This window comes from Planococcus citri, chromosome 5 (assembly GCF_950023065.1).
Source record: "Planococcus citri chromosome 5, ihPlaCitr1.1, whole genome shotgun sequence".
NCBI classification, from domain to species: Eukaryota; Metazoa; Arthropoda; class Insecta; order Hemiptera; family Pseudococcidae; genus Planococcus; species Planococcus citri.
This window is the reverse complement of record NC_088681.1, coordinates 50,149,934-50,174,119: the sequence shown is the minus strand read 5'-3', so window position 1 is coordinate 50,174,119 and position 24,186 is coordinate 50,149,934. Positions and strand designations below refer to the sequence as shown.

Here is a 24,186-nt window from a genome sequence, read left to right as displayed (position 1 = left end):
AAATTGTTCAGAAATCTAACTCAAAATCAGTATTTGTAGAAAATACGAGTACAAATTTCGATCTTACCAAAATTCAAAAACTTTGAAAAACATCCCAAAATTGTACTAAAAGGTCATCTAAAATGGATTGGTTCAAAATCAGATTGATGTCCCAAAATCAAGGGGTAATTTACCCGGTTATAGAAAAACCAGGTCAACGTCTTATGAATGAATGAAAAAAAGTTATTCCAAAAATGACCGAATGATGAATTATACTATGTATTTATACTTTTTAATGTAAGTTACAAACCATAAAAAAATTGACAAACTTAATCCAGGCTTGATAATGAGAGTAAAACAATTTTCAACCAAAGTTGACCCATCATGAGGGACAAATGGTTTGAAAAATCAATTTTTTAGCATTTTTGAAGATCCTTTACCTATACTGGAGGAAAACAATTTTCAACCAAAATTGACCCATCATGAGGGACAAATCGTCAATTTTTTAGCATTTTTGAAGATCCTTTACCCATACTTACTACATATTCTGAAAAAAAATATACGTTGTGTATCTTACCCATAGATTGATGTGATAAACATAGGTACCTACCTATCATTTCATTTACAAGTAGGTATAATTGAATATTTTTTTCGGGTCAGAATTTTTCTATTTTTAAAGAGAACTAGAAAAAATGAATAGAAAAGGAAATCAAGAGAAAAAATATAAAATTACAAAATATTGATTTTAAAAATGGAAAAAGTTTCTTTTTACAACACCTAGGCATGTAATTTACCTATTTATTTTGAATGATTTGGCAAAAAACAGGATTTTTTTAGGATAATTTTGGGAAAATAAAGAATTCTTGCCAGTTTAAGCAACAAGATTTTTTGAACATTTCGTCAAAAAGCAGGAGTTTTCTTTTGGCAATTTTTACAAAAGTTGGGTGTTTTTTTAATAATTTTGACAAAAAAGGAACTTATTTACGATTCTGACGCAAACGAGATTTTTTTGACAATTTAGGCAAGAACAGAACTTTGCAGACAATTCTGGCAAAAAACATAGCACGGACTTCTTAGGATCATTTTGGCAAAAGAAGGAGAAATTTTGAAATTTTGGCTACTAACAAAGTTTTTTGGTCATTTCTGCAAAAATACGTATTATGACTTTCTTAATAACGTCAAAAAAGGTATTTTTTTAACAATTTTGGCAAAAAACGGGACTTTTTTTAGAAATGTCAAAAGTTGTGATTTTTCAATAATTTTTTTTACAATATTGGCGAAAATGAGACTTTTTTTTACAATTACATATTCTGGTGATGAGATTTTTTGAACATTTTGGCGTAAAACATGTACTTTTTTGACAATTTTTACAAAAAGTCACGATTTTTTGATAATTATGGCAAAAAAATTGGAATTTTGAAATTTTGGACAACAACAGGTCTTTTCGTTCATTTTTACAAAAAATATTAGGATTTTTTGATAATGTCATTCAGAAGAAAACGTATTTTTCGACAATTATGACCAAAAACATTGCTTTTTTGATAATTTCGATAGAAGTTAGGGTTTTTTTATTTCACCAAAAAGTGACTTTTTTGATAATTTTGGCGAAGGTAGGAATTTTTGACAAGTTTGCAGTAGCAATTTTTCGCCCCATACTATGTAGCGACATGACCAACGTGACATGCTGCAAAGATCTGATATGTGTGCGCGCGCTTAGCTCAGTAGATCAGCGTTTTGACAACCTTATGAACACGTTTTCTAGGGTGAAATTCGACGCTCAATATTTTTTGTTCCATACATTTTTCGCATATTTTGCATAATTTTGCAAAAAAAACGCGAAAAACGCGTATTTTTCAGGGTTTTTTGCAAATACGAGCCTTTTGCAGACAAAATTATAATTTTACGGATCGGTAGGAAGAAAGTACTTGTAAAACAACATATTTTGGCCAAAACAGTTTTTGTGTAGTACCCTTCACTCCGGAGCTGTGGCGCTTCAAAGTTTTCTTTTGTCAATTTGACCCCCACCACTACAATAAAAATTTTTGAAAAAAATCGTGTTGAAAGGCCCAGGCTTCCCCTACACATTCTGCGTGGTACCAAAATTTTTTCCCCGCTACTCATGAATACAGAATTTTTCTCGCAAAAAACACGTTTTTTGGCTATACTGACCAAGGGGGGTGGGTTGGGGGGCGGAAATTCCGCTCGAAAATTTTTATTGGAGGTACCCAACAATAATCCATCATGATTTTCCAAATCTGAGATTAGGGCCATTTCACCTATCTTAACCAGGAATACCCTTTCAGTAATTTTGTTGCTCAAAAATTATTTTTTTTGTACGAAAGTTGACATAATTTTAAACCTTGATTGATTACTCCAAAATCTTGCACGTTTTGTCAAAATTTTCGAAGCTTTTGACATTTTTCCAGGATTACTTATACTTATACATATAATGCACCTATTCAGATAAGTAGATAGGTACCCCTCGTTCAACAATTACTACTTACCCAAATACATTTCCAATACCGTATTAAAGTATAACCTTTTTCACTGCAGCAAGAACTAAGCACATTACGCACAGAACCTTTCGGTACATAGTAAATGTACCTACTCAAAAAATAAACACAAACTATAAAATAGAATGAAAAAATTGTAATCTATTTGTCAAAATATTGCTGCTACAAAAAAACTAATTGAACACTTGAACGAGATAAGAAGGGCGTACATTCAGTAAAATCATTCGTACATCATTGGATCTCTGCAAGAACACATATATCCTCTGTATTCAGTGAGAGGGCAATGATATTTACGAATTCCGTGGAGTTCGCAGTAATCAACGCAAGTTCTCAAACAATCGATTTTTCTGGTAAACACCTTATAAGGCATTTTCTGATTTGTGTCAGGAGTTGCCTGAGAAAAAGCAAGCAGTAAAACGACTCCGGTGGCGAATATTAACAGGTTAAAAATATTCATGTTTAAGAATCCTGGATTCAGAAATGGAATAAAACGTTCGAGTAATTCGAAGATTTGGCAGCAAGTTCTGCAACAGGTGGGAAAAAAATACAACGATAAAATTAGCAAAAATTTATGAAATGAGTGAATATTTGATTTTCGTATTGAAAAACATTAGATATTTAAAAATTATTTTTATCGAACACGAATTCTACACATTGCAAAAAAAATTTTTGATCAAAAAATTTCGAAATATTTTTATTATTTTAACCTTTTCCTACTCTTTTAGTTGATCTAATTCTACGTGAGTTGACGAGAAAAGTTTTTAGGTACGAAAATAATAGTTTGGAATTACTCACCAAATATTCAGCTTCTCAGATTCGGTATCCAATTTTCTCGTGCCAATTTATTTTTTACTGGTCAATTGTTCGATTAATCACGACGTAAAATTCAAAAAGGAGATAAAACCGTAAATGTTCAGCTATCATCAAATTTTCTAATTTTATATTGTACTCACCTAGGCCAAGTATACACTTGCGATATATTTACCTTCGGGCTTTTGAAATAATTCTAATCTTTTCCGGGTACAAGAGCAGAGTAAAGGTACTCAGGTCACTCAGGTGATACGCTATAGAAATGACTCACCGATTGTGATCATTAAATTAGCTGTTTAACATGATACCTTAACCGAGTTATTACCTATTTCCTCCTAATTTATAACCTTACAAACTTGAACTTATGCAATGTGCTCGTATTCAGTGATCAAATTTCAAAGTAGATACTGTATTATGATTTTCGCCTTATAAAATTGGGAAAAAAATTAATTTTCTGTGAAATTTAAACATTCAAAAATGGCCATAAAAATTTCATTAAGCAAACGCTATTTTTTCGATTTTTTAAATTCTATTTTAAAAATGTTTATGATTCTATGCATCATCCTTACAAAATTTCAATTCTTTTCCAGTTACTGATAAGTAGAGCTAGGATTTTTAAGCGCTATCAAACACGTTTTAAGCGCTATAAAAAAGCATTAAAAATGTAAGAAAAAAGCAAAAAAAAGCGCTATCAAATCATACCATGTTACATATCAAAATGAAGGTTTTTTCAAACCCAGCAAGATACCTCCCTTAAATATATGTACAACATGAACCAAAATGAGCGAAAAGAAGAAAATGAAAAAAAAAAATGAAAAAAACTAAGTAAAACTAAAAATTAGAAAAAAAAAATAAAATAAAAGTTGTAAAATGAAAACTGAATCTGTTATTTTTCAGTTTTTTCTCCCTCGCTTTTTAAACTGATCTTTCTTCAAAAAATTTTTTTTCAAAAATGTGCAAAAAGTTGATAAGTTTTTGTATTTTGGGAACTAGTTTCTTCAATTTTACCAATTTTTTACCAAAAAAAGCGCTAACGACGAAAAAAAGCCTCAAAAAAGCAAAATTTCTGCCTTTTTGGCCCAAAATAAGCATTTTAAAGCATTTACACCCAAAAAAAGCAAAAAAAAGCACTATCAACTTTCACCATTCGCCTCAGAATGGAATGAAACGCAAAGAAAATATATTTATGCCGTATAAGGTGTTGCTACAAAAAAAAAAGCATTATCATAAAAATCCTAGCCCTACTGATAAGATTAATAGGTACTTTCACTTGTACCTTCTGAAAAATAAAAATCCCAACTTAATCAAAGGAATTTAAACCCACAACTTTTTGAATTTTTTTTTTACAATTTTTCGAATAATTTTATAAAATATATACCTATTAGTAATTACAAATAAAAAAAAAAAGAGATGAAAACGAGACAAAATTAAAAATAATTTATTAAAAAATTATTTCAAAAATGATCATTTAAGAAAGAAAAAAATCATCATCCATCTTGATACTAATTTGACTCACCAACCGCTCTGCAAAATTAATAAGTCGGTGCTGGCATCTCGGCACAAACACATATAAAATTGCCTTTTCCGATCTGGATGCAAGAATTATGATGCTGCCCTCTATTCTCGCAATAAGAAGGACAATCTCCATTACATCCTTCCAAAGTTTCGTATGTCGGTCCATATACTGAAGGTTCTGCATAAGCCAGGCTTATTTGAGAAAAACCAAAAAGTAACACGACTCCGGTTGCAAATATTAATAGTTTGAAGTTCATGTTGAAGCTTTGACTGCAAAACGAATAATTCGAAGATCAAGCTGCAATATCTGAAACAGATGAAAAAATTCCAAAATTAATAATCGAATATTTATTATTACTCATAATCAGACAAAGCTGGACCTAACAAGAAGGCTGGAGCTAGCTTATTCATAAGAATGTTTGAACATTTTACTTTGTATTTGAAAAAATTCGATAGGTAGGTATACCTACAGGGTGCCCAGAAATATCGAGCACCCCTAGGCCCTAAGAAAGAAATAGATGCATATGGTTGGTGGAATGTTATCTCTCCAGTCCAACAACCAATCATGTGCTATCATTATTATCATTCACTGTGACCAACCAAAGTATTTTAGTAGAAAACTTTCTTAGGGGTGCTCGATATTTCTGGGCACCCTGTAGTTGAAAAATGCCTAAGTAGGTACAGAAATAATAATAGGTTCCTATTAATTTCTATGAAAAATAATTGGAAATTATTGCACACTAATTAAAAACACTGAAAAAAATACTTTTGAGCAAAATTTTAAATGAAAAATTGAACTTGGTATTAGGTAGGTAATTTTAATTTTAATTTTAATTTCCCGTTCCCTCCTCTCGAATGAAAAATCTATCTAATAATTAAAAATATCACCATTACAAAGTTGACTATTAAATTTACTCACCAAATATTTGTCCTTTCTGGTTAGATATCCGATCTTCTTACACAGATTTAATTCCACACAAATAAATTATACGATTGACGATTGACTACGATATACTTGGAACAGCGAAGAACTCCTCAGGTAGGTACAAGGTAAGTAAAGTATACAATAATAAATTGAAGTCTGATTAAAAATGTTTTCTCAAATTATTGAACAATTCTTATCTTACACACGATATTTTTACGTGATTTCGATAGATATTCTAATAGTTTACAAATAGGTCCTATAATTCAGTTGAAATTCTATTTAAAAAAAAAAAAAATGGACTTCCTTGATTATTAAATTAGGCATTAAACGTTAATAGGCACTCACATTATACCTCTTGGTTTATTGCTTTCAACTTCAACCTTTTAGTCTAAATCTACATAAAACTCGTGCATTGTATCCTATCATCAAATTTAAGAGGAGATAAGAGAGCATTGCCCTTTTTAATAGAGGTAATGCTCAACTACTCATCTTATCGGTATGCTTTTTGAGTTGTACAAATTAGAGAGTTAACGAAGTTTTCATAATTTTTTTTAAAATTTTAACTCGTCATTCTTTTGAGGAAAATATTTAATGCATTTTTTTAATTTCCAAAACCAACAGGTGAGAAGGTGAAGGTGACATTTTTTGTTGCAATAAGTATATTTCAAAATTTCAGCTGCTCGAAATAATTTTTCGATTTAGGTGAAATTTTTAAAGATTTAAAATGATTATTTAAATTGAAACGAAATTTTCCAAAAGTACCCAACTTCGATCATTTTTAATAGCCAATTTGAATGAAAGCCTTTTCGGAAAGATTTTAATATTTTCCCTCAGCCTTTGAATTTTTTCGAAAGGGATAGGCATAAGCTGTTGACAAAACATTAAAATAGAATGAAAAAATCGTAATCTATTTGTCAAAATATTGCTGCTACAAAAAAACTAATTGAACACTTGAACGAGATAAGAAGAGCGTACGTTCAGTAAAATCATTCGTACATCAATTTCTCTAAATTAAATAAATCGAGTGGAATTTTTTTGAATCTGATTTCAAATTTCAGTGTAAAAGTAAAAATCTGAGAGGAATCGATTGATGTATTCTGCATCTGGAGAAAAAAATTGTCCTATACAAAATTGAACTTCTGGGAAACCAAAATTTCGCAATTTCCAAACAATCTACAGTTCCCAGAAAAATTTTCCATTTCTCTGAGGGTATGGAATGGTGGCCAAATGGGCTCAAATGCACGTACAGTCGAAAATTCCACACCTTCAATCGTTTATGAGCTAAGATCAGAGACTTCCAATTTTTAAACAATTTTTCAAATCATACTTCGCTTTAAAATGGAATTAAACCACTTTAAGTATAGTTCTAATAAAAGAGTAGAAAGGGTCAAAAAACTTGAAAACCTGCATTTAATGGTTCCCAAAATATGCGAATAATCTCCACATGTAAGTACGGAACATTTTCGAGATATGCATTTTTTGGAGTTTTTTCAAACCTTTTTTTTACTTTACTGGGACTAGAGGGAGAGAAAATACTGATTTTTAACCCAAATTCATTTTTTTTAAGTATGAAAAATATCAAGAATGAGCACATTTCAAATTTTTGAATCCCATATACCTATTGAGATTTTTTGCACATTTATTTGAGTCCATTTGGCCATCGTTGAGGCCCGATATTTTAAAAATTTGAAAAGATTATTTGGCCCCTATTGGACCAAATCGGTTCAAATTTCGGATTTATGTTTAATACGCTGCAGTTCAGTAATGACTTTTTTTTCGATAATATTTTATGTGCATTTTTAGGTTTTCCTTTATTTACCAAATTTGAGCTTTTCAGCTCAAATAGGTGCCGAATGAAAGTTCACAAAACTTTGCAGGGGGGTCCAAAATTTTTTTTGGGCATATCTGGGTTCCTATGGAACCAAATCCGTTCTAATTTGGAATTTGAGGTCAAAACACAATTTATAAAAAAAAACACAAAATTCTCAAAATTTTTCAATATTCATTTTAGGACCCTTTACCCAAAATTTGGGACCCTTCAGATGAAAACATGCCCTTCGATTTACTCTTCCGGCAAAGTACTTGTTGAAGTTGAAAGCTTTTAATTTGAAAAAAATCAGCTTTTCAGCTTGTATAGGTGCCGAATGAAAGTTCACAAAACTTTGCAGGGGGTCCAAAATTTTATTTGTTGGGCATATCTGGGCTCCTATGGAACCAAATCCGGTCAAATTTGGAATTTGAGCTTAAAGCACAATTCATAAAAAAAATTCCAAAATTTTTCAATATTGATTTTAGGACCCACTACCCGAAATTTGGGACCCTTTAACATGAAAATATGCTCTTCAATTTATTCATCCGTCAAAGTACATGGTTAGAGCTTTCGATTTGAAAAAGAATCAGCTTTTTAGCTCGAATAGGTGCCGAATGAAAATTCATAGAACTTTGCAGGGGGTCCAAAATTTTGGTTGGAAGGGGGGGGTATCTCGGTTTCTGTGAGACCAAAACCGTACATATTTGGGATTTGAGGTTGAAACACATTTTTTTTTTATTCCCAAAATTTTTCAATATTGATTTTAGGACCCCTTATTCGAAATTTGAGACCCTTAAAATAAAAATAGGTCCTTCGATTTATTCTTCCGGCAAAGTACTTGTTGAAAGATTTTAATTTGAAAAAAATCAGCTTTTTAGCTCGAATAGGTGCCGAATGAAAGTTCACAAAACTTTACAGGGGGTTCGAAAATTTATTTGTTGGGGCATATCTGGGCTCCTATGGAACCAAATCCGGTCAAATTTGGAATTTGAGGTTAAAGCACAATTTATAAAAAAATCCCAAAATTTTTCAATATTGATTTTAGGACCCACTACCCGAAATTTGGGACCCTTAACATAAAAATATGCTCTTCGATTTATTCATCCATCAAAGTACTGGTTAGAACTAAAGTAATATGTTAGAACTTTCGATTTGAAACAGAATCAGCTTTTCAGCTTGAATAGGTGCCGAATGAAAATTCATAAAACTTTGCAGGGGGCCCAAAATTTGGTTGGGAGGAAGGGTTGGGATCTCGGTTCCTATGGGACCAAAACCGTTCAAATTTAGGATCTGAGGTTAAAACACATTTTTTTTTAATCCCAAAATTTTTCAATATTGATTTTAGGATCCCTTACTCAAAATTTGAGACCCTTAAAATGAAAATAGGCCCTTTCGATTTATTCTAGCTTCAAAGTATTGGTTAAGAACTTTTAATTTGAAAAAAAATCAGATTTTTAGCTCGAATAAGTATGTGCTGAATGAAAATCCACAGAACTTTTCAGGGGGCCCCAAAATTGGTTTTTGGGGCATATCTCGGCTCTTATGAAACCAAGTTCGTTCAAATTTGTGATTCGAGGTTAAAATGCAATTTATAAATTTGAAATAAAACATTTCCCCACAATTTTTCAATATTGATTTTAGGACTCCTTACCCGAAATTAGGGACCCTTAAAATTTAAATAGGCCCTTCGATTTATACTTCCGTCAAAGTACTGGTTAAGAGCTTTCAATTTGAAAAAAAACCAGTTTCCTAGCTTCAATAGAGGCCTAATGAAAATTCGTAGAACTTTTGACTTTTGCCTTCATCGTACGAGTAAGCATTTTTAATTTTTATCAATTAATGACTCCTTTCCACGGAGGGCCCAATGGTTCAAATTTTCACCAGGTATTAAAGATACTCTACATCAAAGTAGGTATATTATGTTGAGGTTGTACTTCAGTTTTTTCAAAATAGTACTGACGAAAAGAGTCAAAAAATTCGAAAAATTTGTTTTTTAGGTCATATCTAAGATCCTATGAGGCCAAATCAATCCAAATCTTGTATTTGAAGTTAAAATAAAATTAGGAAACTTTTTTTTGAAATTTTTGAATCTTGATTTTAGGATTTACTCCCCATAAATTTGGTGCTTTTAAAATCAGAATTGGTGCCTCGCCCTATTTCAAGAAGCAAGTACTTGTCGAGAGCTTTCGATTTGAAAAAAATCAGCTTTCTAGCTTTAATAAGGGCTAAGACCCCCCTTCCTCCCAAGAACTCCCTTGAGGATTTTGCCAAAATGATATCAAATTCACGTTCGGAGGATCTAAAAATGAATACGGTGTTTAGTCTCATTTTCAATTTCTTCTTACTTTCCCCCTCCCCCTCTCATTATAGATTCTCTGGAGTTTTCGACAAAATAACAAAGCTTTTAACTTTTCCATTTGTCATAAAAATTAGGGCTTTCAGTTTATAAGTTCAAGTGAAGAAAAAAATATAATCTGAAAGTTACCAAAAAAAATCGAACTTGATGAAATTCAAATTTTTTGAGTAGGTATTTTTGATTTTGAATGATCTATTGGGGTAGGTAATTAACCATGTTTTTCTCAAATTAAAAATGTTTCGAAATTGAAAAGGTCAGGATCTTTATTTTTTCCCCTGGTTTTTTATATTATGAAATCTTACAACTTTCTTCACCTGTCTCACCGTCAGTTTCCCAAAAATCCCAAAAAGCGAATGGTCACCTGTCTGTCTCACTCCCTCAAACCTTTGATCCTCTCACGTTTTTGACAGTTCTAAAAATATTTTGGAAAAAATTTCCACCTAAGAAAATACTGATTATACCTAAATGTTCCTGCAAAATAAATACATACGAGATCGAGATTTTTAGAACACCTTGTAACTACTTAATAATTAAGTAAATGGTACTGGAATCTAATTGGCTAATAAAATTTGGCACGTTGTAGGTCATTAATTTATTGAAAAAGCATGATAAATCTGATTAGAATATTTTTGGGGAAATTGACGATGAAAAAATACCTCGAAGGTCAAACGTAGGTACATAAGTAGGTAATTTAAATAAAGTAAATATAGGTACTCGTATCTGCCATCATTTGAAAAACTGCTGAAATTTAAAACTTAATACCAGTCAGAGTGGTTCTACGAATTTCCCCAAATGATGACAGTTATCTATCTCTCATCTCAGCTAATACAAATAAGAAGATTAGTGTCTTCATAAATACGTGATTTGAGACAGATATTTTAAAATAATTCGTCGATAGATTCCTATTTTAACTCAGAATACGAAGCAACTACCGTGAAACCGTATTCGCGAGTCAAAGTGTTCGAAAATCAAAAATGTTCTCCGCAAAAATGCTCTCCTCGGTACCATTCGCGTTATTTTTTTCACACTTAGTTTACATCCACGAAGTGAACAGTGTCTGCTGCGAACGTAAATTTTTACTAGAATGCGGAAAAGATGGCACAATACTAAGCGTTGGTAACGACCGTTGCGGAGATTGCATCTCTGATCTACGTGATTGCGGTATTGGCGAATGCAACATCCTCGGATGCGAATGCAAACAAGGTTGCAGAACAGGCAATTGCAAGAAAAGCTGCGAAAACGAGCGCAGAAAGCGTCAAAGTCAAAATGATAGTGGAGAATTCACCGATCTCGACACCAATTCTGATAATGGGGCCGATGAAGAAGTCACTGATTTTATTATCGAAGCTGCCGATACAGATGGAGACGGGTATTTGAATTTGACCGAGGCGAAATTCTACGTTTACAGGAAACAGCCTAATGTTGGAATATCGGAGACCGAAGTTGATGCAAAACTCACTGCAATGGATAAAGATGGTGATGGGTACCTTTCGAGTGAGGAAATCGATGGCGAGTCTAGTTGAATGAGTTGTATTTTGGTGTTTAAATTTTATTAAGTAGGTACCTACCAATATTTTTTAACTAGGCAAAACTTCGTGAGGAAGAGTTGATATCTTTCAAATTTTATTGATTAGTTTTGATGATAAAATTTAAGCTTTCTGTTTATTTGTTTATTTATTTTAAACGTTTGATATGACAAAATGTTATTGCTTTCAATTAAAATTCGTTAGAAAATTCACGTTTTTAATTTTTTTTATCGCATTTAGGGTAGTTTTTATTCTATAATACCAATCTTGGTTTTTTTTTGTCTCCCTCCCCTAAAATTCTTGACTTTTATAAGAAAATAATTCCCCATTTTTCATTTTTTTCTTGAGTCTAAAAAATCATGTTAGAAGGCCCCAATTTCAAAAAAAAAAAAAAAATGAAAATATGATGGAGCTCCTAAACCTGGAAAAATGAAACAAGAAAAAATTTAATTTTCGAAAACTTTTAAATTCTTCTACATACCTAACTCCCTTTTCAAGGAAAAAAACTCCATCGAGCAGTCAAGCAGTAGAAGAAATCAATTGAAAATTAACCAAATTCAAGGATCAGAACGCGAAAACATGCAAATTTTGATTTTTCTAATTTTTTGAGGAGACCCAAGTTCAGTTTTTTATGATTTGAAGGAAATGGAAGGGGGGTAATAACTATTGAAAAATGGCGATTTTCTGATTCAAAAATTAAAATGTAAAAATGTGAAAATTTCAATTTTTTTTCTGGAGAGGGAAATTTCACTTTTTGATCTAAATAGAGTTTTTCTGATTTTTTTGAAAAAAAAAGGAATAAATTCAACATGTAAAAACTTGAAATTTCCTTTTTTTAAAAAGAATTTAGGACGGGAAGAGCTTCTTGGTATGACTTAATTTCAAGTGCGGGAAGAATAAAATTTTTAGGGGATTTCTTTGATAAAAACTAACAACATTTAGAGATAGAGACAGAAAAAAAATAACAAAAAAAGTTTTCACCTGCAAGTATATACCTAAGTATAAGATAAGAGCCTCCAAAAAGTCCAAAAGGTCAAATACCACAAGTTTTTAGAATATTTGGTATAAATTCTTACTCTTTTTTACCTTTTTCTTTTTCTCCCCTATGGATTTTTTTCTATTTTCAAGATGCATTTAAGAAGCAAAAATTTTGAAAAATTGTTACAAAAATCTTCAGCATTTTTTAAAAAATTTAATGTGTTTCAAATATGAATTCTTCAATTTATTTGAAAAAATATGCAAAAACGCCTTTTTTAGGGGTGCCTAAAGTGGGGGGCTCTAAAAAAGGGGTTCAAAATTACGAATATACAGGGAGCTTAATTCAACTTTTTCATATAGATTATTGAATTATATACCTCAAAACATTAAATTTAGCGCAAATCGCAGGTTTCTAGTTTTACAGGGGTTCCCAAAATATCGAAATTACAAAAAATTGGAAAATTGGATTTTTGAGTACCAGCAAAAATTTTTCTTGAGCTCAAAATTTGGTAGGATCGAGGTCTTTCAGATACTAATAAACTGTAAAAAGTTTTTTAGCGGGGCTCAAAGGGGTAGGTTCAAAATGGGGGTTCCAAAATTTTTCAAATATCAAAACCCCCTAAATTTCTGTCCTCGAGGGTCAAAAACAGAAAAATCGCCTGGCATAATGTTTATCAGGTTCAAACAGATATTTTACGTAAAAAAGTTTTTGAAAACTCAGTGGTTCCTAAAATTCTATTTTCATTAACAACTTTGGGAACCCCTGAAGCCCAAAAAATGGTCATTTTGGGTTAACTAATCACAAATTTGTATTTAGGACATTTATAATAGCATTTTAAGAGTGGTTGAGTCGATAACTAGCTGGGGCCAAAAATGGCCTTATCGCAACGTCCTTTTTACTAAAATTTTGTATTTTGATTATGAAATTTTTTTCACATCAAGGTATAAATCTAATTTTGTTTCTAAAAAACAAAGATTTTTTCCAAAATCAGGGCAAATTTCAGCATTTTTCAATTTTTGCCAATTTTTTAAAGTTTAAGATCGGTTTTATTTCTTATTTAGAAAAAAAAAAAAAAAAAAAAAAGATCAACTCGACATAAGAATCTGAAATTAGGTCTATATGCGATTTCAGACGGGCGGTGGTAATTTCAATCTATTCTGGAGCCTCCAGCAGATTTTCAAATTTTCTAGTTCTTTCTTTAAAAAAATTAGGCACAATAAATAAGCCAGAATGAAATTCAGCACTCGTAAAATTGATTTAGCAACATTTTTTTCAAAGTCATTGTCTACACATTCAAATTAAAAATTTTCTCCAGCAGTTTTTTGACCGTAAAAAAAATAAAGTCATCGTCAATCAATCAAACATTATGTCAACCTATTACGTAATAAAAAGTTGAAATAAGGTTCACCTAAACCTCCATTTTTAGCCACCAAAATCGATTGACGACCCTTTTGAATTACTCATTCTGGAGCCTCCAGTAAATTTAAAGTTTTTAGTTTCCTAAAATAAAAATGTCAAAAAAATCAAAATTTGAACTAAAAGGGACAGTTTCTGGAAATTTATGGTTAAATCGATCTATAAGGCTCACAAAGATGGCGAATCTTGCCTGAATTTCATTTTGGCTTCATTTATGGCTATTTTTTAAAAACTGAAAAATCGAGAAATTTTTTCCAACCTTAAAATGGCTTAAAACCATCATTAATCCATTCAGAAGGTCGAAAATAGGATTAAAGCTGCATTTCAGCTCCTTACAACTTCAATTTAAGGTACTGAATTTCATTTTGGCCCCATTTATAGTAATTTTTTAAAACCTGAAAAGTCCAGAAATTTTTTGCAACCTTTAAAATGTCTTAAAATCACCATAAGTCTATTCAGAAGGTCGAAAATATGATTAAAGCCGAATTTCAGCTTATTATAACTTTATAAGGTACTGAATTTCATTTTGGCCCTATTTTATGGTAATTTTTCAAGAACTTAAAAATCCAGAAATTCGTTCCAGCCTTTAGAATGGCTCGAAAACATCGCCAATCGATTCAGAAAGTCGAAAATAGAATTCAAGCCGAATTTCAGCTCATTATAGGTACAACTTGAATTTAAACAATAATGTTTATGCTTTTAAATTTTCATACATTTGTAAAAAAAAATATTAAAAAATCTGAAATTTGGCAAAAATAAGAAAGGGAAATTTTTGTATTTTTTACAAAACAAAAAAAATCCAAGATAAGTATGTACGAACCTCGAATTTTTTCCAACGATTTCTCGACTTTACATGATCTTTAAGAATAATTTCTGATTTCTTTTCTTTTTACTTCTGGACGTGATGTGAAAAGGTAATTATCAAAATTCAAAAATATGTGCTGAAATTCAGTAGGTAAGTAATTGATTTCCAAATATTTTTTTCTTTTCGATTTTTAAACATTTGTATCCTAATTCAACCCCCTCCTCCTCCCCCTCCCACTTCATCCCCTCATAAGGAGGGAATGTGATCAGAATTACAAATTTTTTCATGGACCAAAGTCCAAAATTGAAATCAAAATAGGTAAGTAGTATTGAAAATTAAAAACCATCAACTCTAGAACCAAAAGTAAAATACTTGGGGGAAAAAATGAATAAAAATCAAAATCGAACGACTTCGGTTCCACTCTCTGGTTTCGGTCTAAAATTGCTCATCAAAATCAAATCTCTCAATTTTGAACATTTTCAGGTAAATTAGTTCAGTGATTGAATCGCTAGAGAAATTTTACAAAATTTGTTACAATTTTGGCCCAAAATACAAAACCTTCTAGGTAAGTAATTCTAATTTTTGTATTCAAATTTTCAGCACAAAAACGTCGGAATTTAATTCTACGAAAAATCTCTCAAAATGTAGATTTATTTGGATTTAAACCCCTTTCTTTACCGAATCTAGAGGTCTATAAAGTACATAATTCAAAATTGAAATATCTACAACCTCAATAATTCCAATCATAAAATTCAAGATCATAGTAGCTGAAGTCGCCTCAAAACAGGGATGTAAATGTTAAATTAAAGTTTTTAAAAATTCAGAAATTTATCAGGATATTTTTAGTTGAGAAATTTGGATTCAAAAATACCTCTCAAAGTAGATTCAAGTACGTATTACACCACTACTCATCAAAAAACACTCATCTGGTGAGTTTTTGCCCAACAAATTCTTTTGGTAAAATTAACAAAAAAATTTTTAAAAAAATTCTGGTTTTGGAAATTTAGAAAATTATCTAGACTCATATTTTGTCATTGGTAATATAAAATTTTCAACCCCCCCCTCCCTCATTCCCATACCAATCAACATCTTTAATATTAGTCACTCGTCGAACAACTCTTTATACATATTGAAATTTCCCACGAGGAATTTTTAGAACACCCTGTCAGTAAATTGAATTAAAATTCATTTATCTACCTAATAGTTGCATCGCCCGAGGAACATATTTAAGATAATTTTACATAATCAAACATTCGTACAACCTCCATTCATTTTAATTGAAATTATAGAATGCGACTAGGAAAATCAGACATGAAAATTACCATAAAATAAATACAACGATATGAAAAAATACACGACAACTTTATTATCATCTATGAAAGGAACAAGCGATGTCTTATTTCCTTAATGCAATAACCTTTGGCTTAATACAAAAGTGAATGAAAATTATACAATGTTTTTATTAATTTTTTTTCAATTTCGTAATAATTTTATATATAAAATTCGTCGAATCGGAATATATAAAGGAGAAAAAAAACACAACAATCACACATTACAATATAATGAGCCAATTAGAAAAAAGGAAAGAAAAAAAATTGAAAAATAAACATAAATGCAGCGTACACACAAAATTGGTAACCATTTTATAGATTGGTTGTCAAAAAAAAAATATACACACAAAAATGAAAATGTGGGTAAATTTAGTAGATATCAATAACATATCATAAAAAAATATATCGAGTCGATTCGTAATAAAAAAAAAAGCTGCTTATAATCGTATCGTTGATAGTTCATTACGCGATATCTATCTATAAGTACCTATGTACTCATTTAATATGCAGAAACAGAGAGGTATGAAGGGGGAACTCAGCCAAAGTATATTGTAAATTTTTTTCTGTAATCCGATTATAAGTTTATAATAATCACACTACGCGTAAAAGTATCACGAATCATATCACATATTGAGCAGTACACAATATTCAACAAAAATCCTATACACATATGGTGCAATTTGATACAACAAAATAACCTTCAATCGACGCACCGTCGTCGTACTAGGTAAACGCTCCCATTTGCATGCAAATACATAAATAAATTAAACGTAATAAAATTTAAATACATAATAAAAAAAAAAAAAATAAAAAAAAATCATACAGATTTACAAAAGAAAAATACTACAGGCACAAAGTACATTATAAATCATTAAAGAAAAAAAAAGGAAAAAAAACAAACACATTATGTAAAAAAAAAACAAATAAAAGAAAGAGAGAAAGAGATAGAGAGAGAGACTGATGACAATGAAATACGAAGAAAATGAAAATCGTTTCATTTTCCAGCACCTTTTAAAAATGAAGTGTCTCAAAAATACAATGTAGAATATAGTTTTATCCTAATAGATATCAATTTGTTTATGTCTTATATAATAATATGCATAAATTGAACACAATTTTCATTTTTCTATATAAACTACCTAATCAATATTCTCTTTCGTTTCGCAAGCTTCTAAAATATCATTTTCTATCACAATATTTCCGCAATGTACATACAGTAAACGAAGCACTTTCAGTAAATCGGTAACAAAACGTGAGTTGAGTTTCAGATGTAGCACCTTGAATCATTCAAACGGGTCACTAGAGTGAATTTTATGATATTTTTTCAAAGTGATTCGTCAAATACGATTGGTCAATTGAGCCCTGAGAGTTTTTGATATTGAATACACAGTCATTCATTAGAAGCATTGGTCCAAATTTTTAATATTCATTGGGCAAAAAATTCTACACTTTTGGTATTTTTCCCAACAGTTTTCAAAAATTTCAAGATAAATTCAACTAGGAAAATACATAGGTCACATTGTTTTAAATCAAGACCCAAGATAATAAATTTTCAAATGAAAATTGCTTTGAAAATTTTTTTAGAAGCACCCCCCCCCCCTCCTCCCTCTTTATCATTTCAGTCATTTTCAGGGCATTAATTGCTAATAATAATTTCAAGATAAACAAAATATGTAAGAAAATATTTCTAATCAAAATTCAGAATAAAAATAATTTGTTCAAAACAATCATAAAAAAAAATAAAAAATCGCATTTTTCATCCTAACCCCTCTACCTCTTCCAATTATCGTCATAAAATTCCAAAACACTATTTTTCACTTTTTTTAGAATACCTAATTGAGAATCAAGATTAATACATATAGACACTTCAGACTGTTCAGTGTTCATTTTTAGGACACATCAAAAAAATTAATTATTTTGAAGGAATCCGCAACATTTTTAAAAATTTCAACGAGCTCAACTACGTAAAAATTGTGGTAAAATGATCCCCAAAAGATGAGAAAAAAATTTCAACTCCCCCCCCCCCTTCCCCAGGAAATGTTTAATACTTACAGCAAAACTCAAAACTGAAAAAAATAATAATTTTCGAGAAAAAAAACCTTTACTTTTTCATAAAAATGTGCAGATAGGTAATTTTTAAAAGAAAATTGACAATTTGATCCCGAAAAAAAATTTTATGACAAAAGAAGAAAGGGAAAAGATGGACGGAAATTTTTTTGGTTTTTTCATGCGAAAATTTTTATTTGATCGCAGCCATAATTTTATCGTTTTTTAGCCAATAAAACAATTTTTTTTAACTCACGAAATTTCTCATCATTTTTAAAAATTTGATTAAAACGCAGAAAAATGGCGCCTATTACTTAGCTTTCTCCCTCTCTCCTCCTCTCCCCTACAAAAAATAGAATTTGAGATGGGAATAAAGAAATGAGTTGAATACGTAGCTAATAATTTCAAGTTAATTTTTATGAGGCTTCTTCTTTTCCCTCAACATTTTGAGCTCTAGAGAATTTGAAGGGAGATGTTTTTTAAATATATTTTCGAACAACTTTTTCGCCACTTTTACCCAATTTCTCATCATTTTAAAAATTTGATAAAAACACAGAAAAATGACATCTTTTACCCAGCCCTCTTCATCTCCCTCTCCCCTCCACTTCTTTCAAAAATAAAGGTTGAAATGAGAATAAAGAAACGAGTTGAGTGAAACATAATTTCAAGTTTATTTTAATTAGACTTTTTTGTTTTTCCCCAACATTTTGAGCTCCGGAAAATTTCTTTGAGAAGAAGAGAGGGAGGAGAGATGCCTTTTAAAAATAATTTCGAAACAGATTTCTCGATGAAAAAAATAGATAAAAAATATTTTGATAAAAAAAATTTTCAAGTTCGAAAAATTTTTTCTACAAAAAAACTTTTTTTCGATATTTTAAAATTTAGAGTTTTTGCAGAAGTGAGAAGATGAGGGGAAACTGGGAGAGCTTTCAAATTTTTATATACTTAGTCTTTTTGAAGTCATTTGAAACAATTTTTCATTCACTATCCTTGTTTTTTCTCCTCCTCTCCCCTCCACTCCATTCCTTTCCTTCTCTTTCCTTTGTCAAGGTATAAATTGAAATGAATTTTAAAAAATGGATTGAAAACATCAAAGATAATTTTCATAAGTTTTTTCCAAATTTTTTTCAACATTTTGAAATTTTGAGATTTTACAGAAGCAAGGGGGTGAGGAAAGAGAACTCAAATTTTCATCAAATAGGTAATTTTGAAGTCAATCCTACCGAATTTTTTAGAGAAAAAGAGGTAAAAAAGGAGTGCATAAAAAATGAACCATTTTTCATGCATTCTTCTTCTACCTCTTTTCCCCTCCCATTTGCCATCTGGGATATTCAACGAATAAATGAATAAACCAATAACATCTTCGAGTAAATTTTTATAAGATTTTTTCCAAAAAAATAATTTCTCAACAAATTTTGAAATTTGCAGATTTTGTAGAGAGAGAAAAAGAGTGAGAAGAAGAGAACTGAAATTTTCATAAAGACGTTTGAAATTATTTCAAGACTATTTTTGGCAGGCATTTTTCACGTAGTTTTTTCAGCCTCCGCCTCACCCCTCGTCAACTTCTCCTCAGATTAAAATTGAAAATGAATAATAAAAATTGGAGGGGAGGGGAAATGGGAATACTTTTGAGATAATTTTTACATAATTTTTCTCGAAATAAACGCAGTTTTCAACATTTTGAATTCTGGAGATTTTGACGAAAATTAGAAGAAGTGAAACTCAGATTTAGAAACAATTTTTTCAGACTACATGAAATTTTGAAGAAAAAAAAACTGAACATTGGCACATTTTACTTGAGACATTGGACGCATAAGATGGGCAATGACCTTCCCCAACAAAAAAGACTCTTGTCTCATAAAAAAAAATGCCAACATTTTTTCAAATTCTGACATCAGATTGGCAGAATCGTCTTCATTCAGAGTATCCAGCAAAAAAAAAAATTCCCAACTTTTTTAACAATTTCAACGTTGCAAAACTTTTTAGACACCCTTCGACCATCAATTAATCCTCGCGAGAAAATCAAATTCAACTCGTTCGTCGTCAGACAACGTATTCGACGAATCAACTTTCAAAACCTGGCATCATAATTTCAACCTTTCTAAATCATTGCTCGAAAGCATCTCGTCATCACACGATATCATCACAAAACCACGAAACCTTTCGACAAATACCATCATCACAACATCAACAACAACAACAACATGAAAAAAAATCAGTCGAATCGCTAAAAAAAAACACACACTTAGAATCATCATTTCTTAAAACTAGACCTACTAGAATCTGTCTTATTATTAAAGCTACTCCTGGGTGTAGACTTTGCCTGAGTTTCAAATTTCTGTTGAATGGACGCGACACTAGGAGCTTTGGCAGGTTTAGCAGCAGCGTTTACCTTACCAGGGGCAGGTTTAGGTTTGATTATACTCGGTTTAATTTTCACTTGATCGTCAGGTTGAAATTTACTAATAGCTGAGCTTACAGTCGATTTATTACCCGGCGCTAGTTTCTTCGCCGTCGTCGTCGTATCTTGACTAGAATTCGCTAAGCTGCTATCCGAAGAAAGCCTGGATTTCGTGTGTAAAGATTGTACAATGGGGGTGATTTGTTTTTTAGAATCGCTAAAAGGTTTATATCCGGGAGCTGATTTCTCAGGTACTTGGATTTTTGAACTAGGTGTACTCGACTTGTTCGTGGCCGGATTTCGAATCGGCATCAGGTATCCGGAGTTGGTCGAACTCGAGCTTGACTTAGGGTACTCGTCCGTACACGAAGAGGTATTCTCGTATAATTGATTTTCATTAGGCGACGATGAAGATGAATCGTTGGCATCATCTCGCGATGATTTTTTCTTGGTCGGATGATGCGTCGAGTAAATCGAATCAATATTACGAGCCTGGATCTCGTTGACTATCTCGTTCAGCAAACCACCGCTGGTATTGGCCAAAGTGGCCGCCTTTTTCGAAGGCGAATTATCTGGGCTTTTGATCTCTTCTTCACTAGGACTTTCTTCGATCACAGCGTAGATATTATCTTCGGTATCGTTCTCGTTGGCGGGATAATTATTATAATACGATTTCCCCGAGCTGTGAGGTTGTGATGTGGCAGTCTGCTGCTGCGAAGGGGGACACGGGGGAGGCGACGTGGGTCTCGAACAAGCTGGTATACTGGTCGGTCGACGATTCGCAGGCAGCCGAACCGAACCGAAGGAATGGATCGATGGACGTTCCTTTTTAGGATTCTGTCTCAGACTTTGAGCTCTCATCACAACAGTTTTCTCCTGCTCTTTGGACAAAGGCAACGGATTCACCGGCATTGTCGGTTCGCTCAGTGGGATCGGATCCGATATTTTGAGATTTTTCAACGTATCTTTATTTATTTTAGCAGCCTTCAACGTGCCCACACCGTCTCTTCTGTCTTCTGCAGCCTTACTCGTATGATGCTGAGCTGATTTCGAGATAAAACTTGCTATCCTGTTCAACGTCATGCTCTGCTCTTTCGGCGACGGTTTCGTGACCACTTCTAAATCTTCTAAATTCACCTCCAACGTACCAGGAGTCGAAGAAGGTCTATTGGTCTTCGCCGCAGAAGGCACCGGAGGCGCGGGTCGAGCTGGTAAATCCTTCTTGATGAGTTCTTTGACCGTAGACGATGTCGTATTATCCAGCACAGGAGAACTTATCAAAGGTCTAGCTGTAGACTGATTGTTCGGAGGAGGCAGCACAGGAGGTGTTTTTGAAACATCGCCAACATGCTGACTATTCACGACTGGCGGTGCAGGAGGAGCACTTGGAGCGATTCGCATAGGTTTGACGGCAGCTACTGGAACGGTATGAGGAGGTGGTGCTGGTCTCGTAATGGGTGTTTTTGCCGGAGTTGTTGGAGCTGGACGAACAGGAGTTGGTTTCGACGAGGTGTTCTTGGCGCCGGAAATTGGAGTTATGCTGAATCCTTTGAAGTTACCGATGAGGCCATCTTTAAGACGAGGACCACCTCCGACGACGTGGTTCTCTTCGGCCGAAGATTTGTCGTTGGCTAGCAAAGACTGCACGGTGCTGCTGCCATTCGCGCTGCCGCCGCCGCCGCTCGATTGACCGTTGCGATTGATGTGGATTTGGATGGATTTCTCGCAGTGCCTGTAAATTATCGAGCATTTTTTAATTTTTGGTGACGTTAATTTTTTAAATTTCGGAATATTAAATGTAATTTAATAACGAAATGAGACGTTTGTGTGGAGGAAGGGGAGGGGGGAGGAGAGGGTGATGAATGATTTTTCTGGATAAGAGTATATATTTTTGGAATTTTTGTTTGGTAGGTTTTTCAAAACACATGCATTACGTTCAGATCTGGAGCTTTTTTTGGCCTTAATACTCTTAAGTCCCTTTTGAGATTATCTAAACTGGCAACAATTACAACAAAAGTCATGATTGCGAATCATTTTTTTGGGGGGGAGGGGAGGTCAAAAAAAAACTCCCTCAATACATCAAACAATAATTATGTTGATCTACCTGTACAAAGCCAACAAAAGGCTCCAAAGTGGGAGAAAAATGAGATCAAAGTCGTCAAATATTTTGTGAATTTTTTCCCCCATTTCTGCGTCAGAATACTTCCAAATACCCCCTTTCAGAAAAAATCTACGAAGTCTCAAGTTGAAAAAAATCAAAAAATGGAATATCCTCCTCCCCCCTCCTCATCAAAGAAAAAACCATCTACGGTTCCCCGAAAAGTGAAAGAAATTGCTCAATGATTTTCAATTTCTGAGTACGAATTCTTCTAACTAGTCACCTCGCCAATACCCCCCCCCCCCCCCTTCCTCATCTTTAAACAATGATATTCTCCTGTGCTCTTTTTTTCATGCTGAACTAATAAGAATTTAAAATGTTGAAAAAATACGAAAAATCAAAAAAAAATTCATCCACCTTCATTTAATTTTTTTTCGACTCGAGGGTTCGGCTCCGTACAAGAGGACTAATATTGATGGTGATACGAGGGGGGGGGGTCATTAAAGTATTCTGATACAAGAATTGAACATTTTGTTTGAAAATCCAAATTTTTTGAGCAGAATCTAACAACTTTTAATGATTGTGTGTAGATTTTTTTTATTTCATTTTTTTTCAATTTTTTAAATTTTGAAGTTCCTTACAAAGAAGTTGAATTTGCTCGAGAGACCAAAAATGATTTTTTCTTGACAAGAGAGTTAAGTATTTTTGAAAATTCTGCCACAAAAATGGAGGATTCTTGATTTTTTACCAAACTGTCTCTGGATTTTTTTCAATTTTGGAGGACTTTTAGAAATACTTTTTTTGAATCTGGAGGAAAATTGAAAAATTGTGAACTATTTTCTCGTAAAATCCAAAAACTTGAATCGAAATCAAAACGTGATTTTACCATTTCATTTCAGCCTATCAAATATGGTCAAAATTGATTCCCAGATGATAAGAGGGAAGAAGGGAAAAGAGATCAGAGCATCACAAAAATTTAATTCCCACACAAACGTCATTAAAATTACAATAATAAAATGATCCAAATTACCATTTAGCCATTCTACGAAATTACTTGAAAATCACACAAGCGCCAAATGATCAACAAACAAAAATCCACAATCCAGCCACCAGCGCATTGTCATTCGTTAATACGTTTTAATGCGATAAATTACATGCAAATTGCAAATCAAATCAACAAAATGATGAGATAAAAATATACTAGAGTGAAGAATTGCAAAAAAAGAAAAAAAAAAGAGATTAATTAATAAAAATGATAAATCCGACAGTTCGGTGAAATTTAAGAAAACAAGAGGGAGATGGAAATGACTGAAATGAAAAAAAAAAAATGTCAGAAATGAAAATTGAAAAATACATAAAGAAGAATAGTAAGTCAAAAAAAAGTTGAAAAATGAAAAAAAAATATGAGAGAAAAAAGAGCAAATCTGACGAAATTTTCAAATTGAATAAACTCAATTTACTCTTACACTCGGAATTCCATCGTCGATCGATGAATCCTTTTAAAACAGTGAAATAAAAATATACTATACAGTAAAGAGTTGTAAAAAAAGAAGAGAAAATAAGTAAATTTTTAAAAAATGATGAATTTGACGAAGTTTGGTGAAATTCAAGGGGAAAAAAGGAAATAGAACTGAACTGAAAAAAAAGACAGAAATAAAAATAAAAAAATAAATGAA

At 32.1% G+C, this 24,186-nt stretch overlaps 1 protein-coding gene and 2 long non-coding RNA genes across 3 annotated transcripts in view; all 3 read right to left on the bottom strand.

Moving 5' to 3' along the window:
• Window positions 1–2,613: 2,613 nt before the first annotated feature.
• On the bottom strand, window positions 2,614–4,221 carry LOC135847920 (uncharacterized). The gene is made up of 2 exons (XR_010559270.1): window positions 3,288–4,221; window positions 2,614–3,016 (listed from the first exon to the last, which is right to left on the bottom strand). It is a non-coding gene; the product is annotated as an uncharacterized LOC135847920 (long non-coding RNA).
• Window positions 4,222–4,465: 244 nt separating this feature from the next.
• Window positions 4,466–6,289, bottom strand: LOC135847921 (uncharacterized). The gene is made up of 2 exons (XR_010559271.1): window positions 5,737–6,289; window positions 4,466–5,124 (listed from the first exon to the last, which is right to left on the bottom strand). It is a non-coding gene; the product is annotated as an uncharacterized LOC135847921 (long non-coding RNA).
• A 9,688-nt stretch (window positions 6,290–15,977) lies between these two features.
• Window positions 15,978–24,186, bottom strand: part of Meltrin (meltrin) — an 87,527-nt gene continuing 79,318 nt past the window's right edge. Inside the window, exon 18 of the mRNA XM_065369135.1 lies at window positions 15,978–22,144. Coding sequence (XP_065225207.1) covers window positions 20,266–22,144 — 1,879 coding nt within the window. The 3' untranslated portion in view covers window positions 15,978–20,265. The remainder of the gene's footprint in view (window positions 22,145–24,186) is intronic.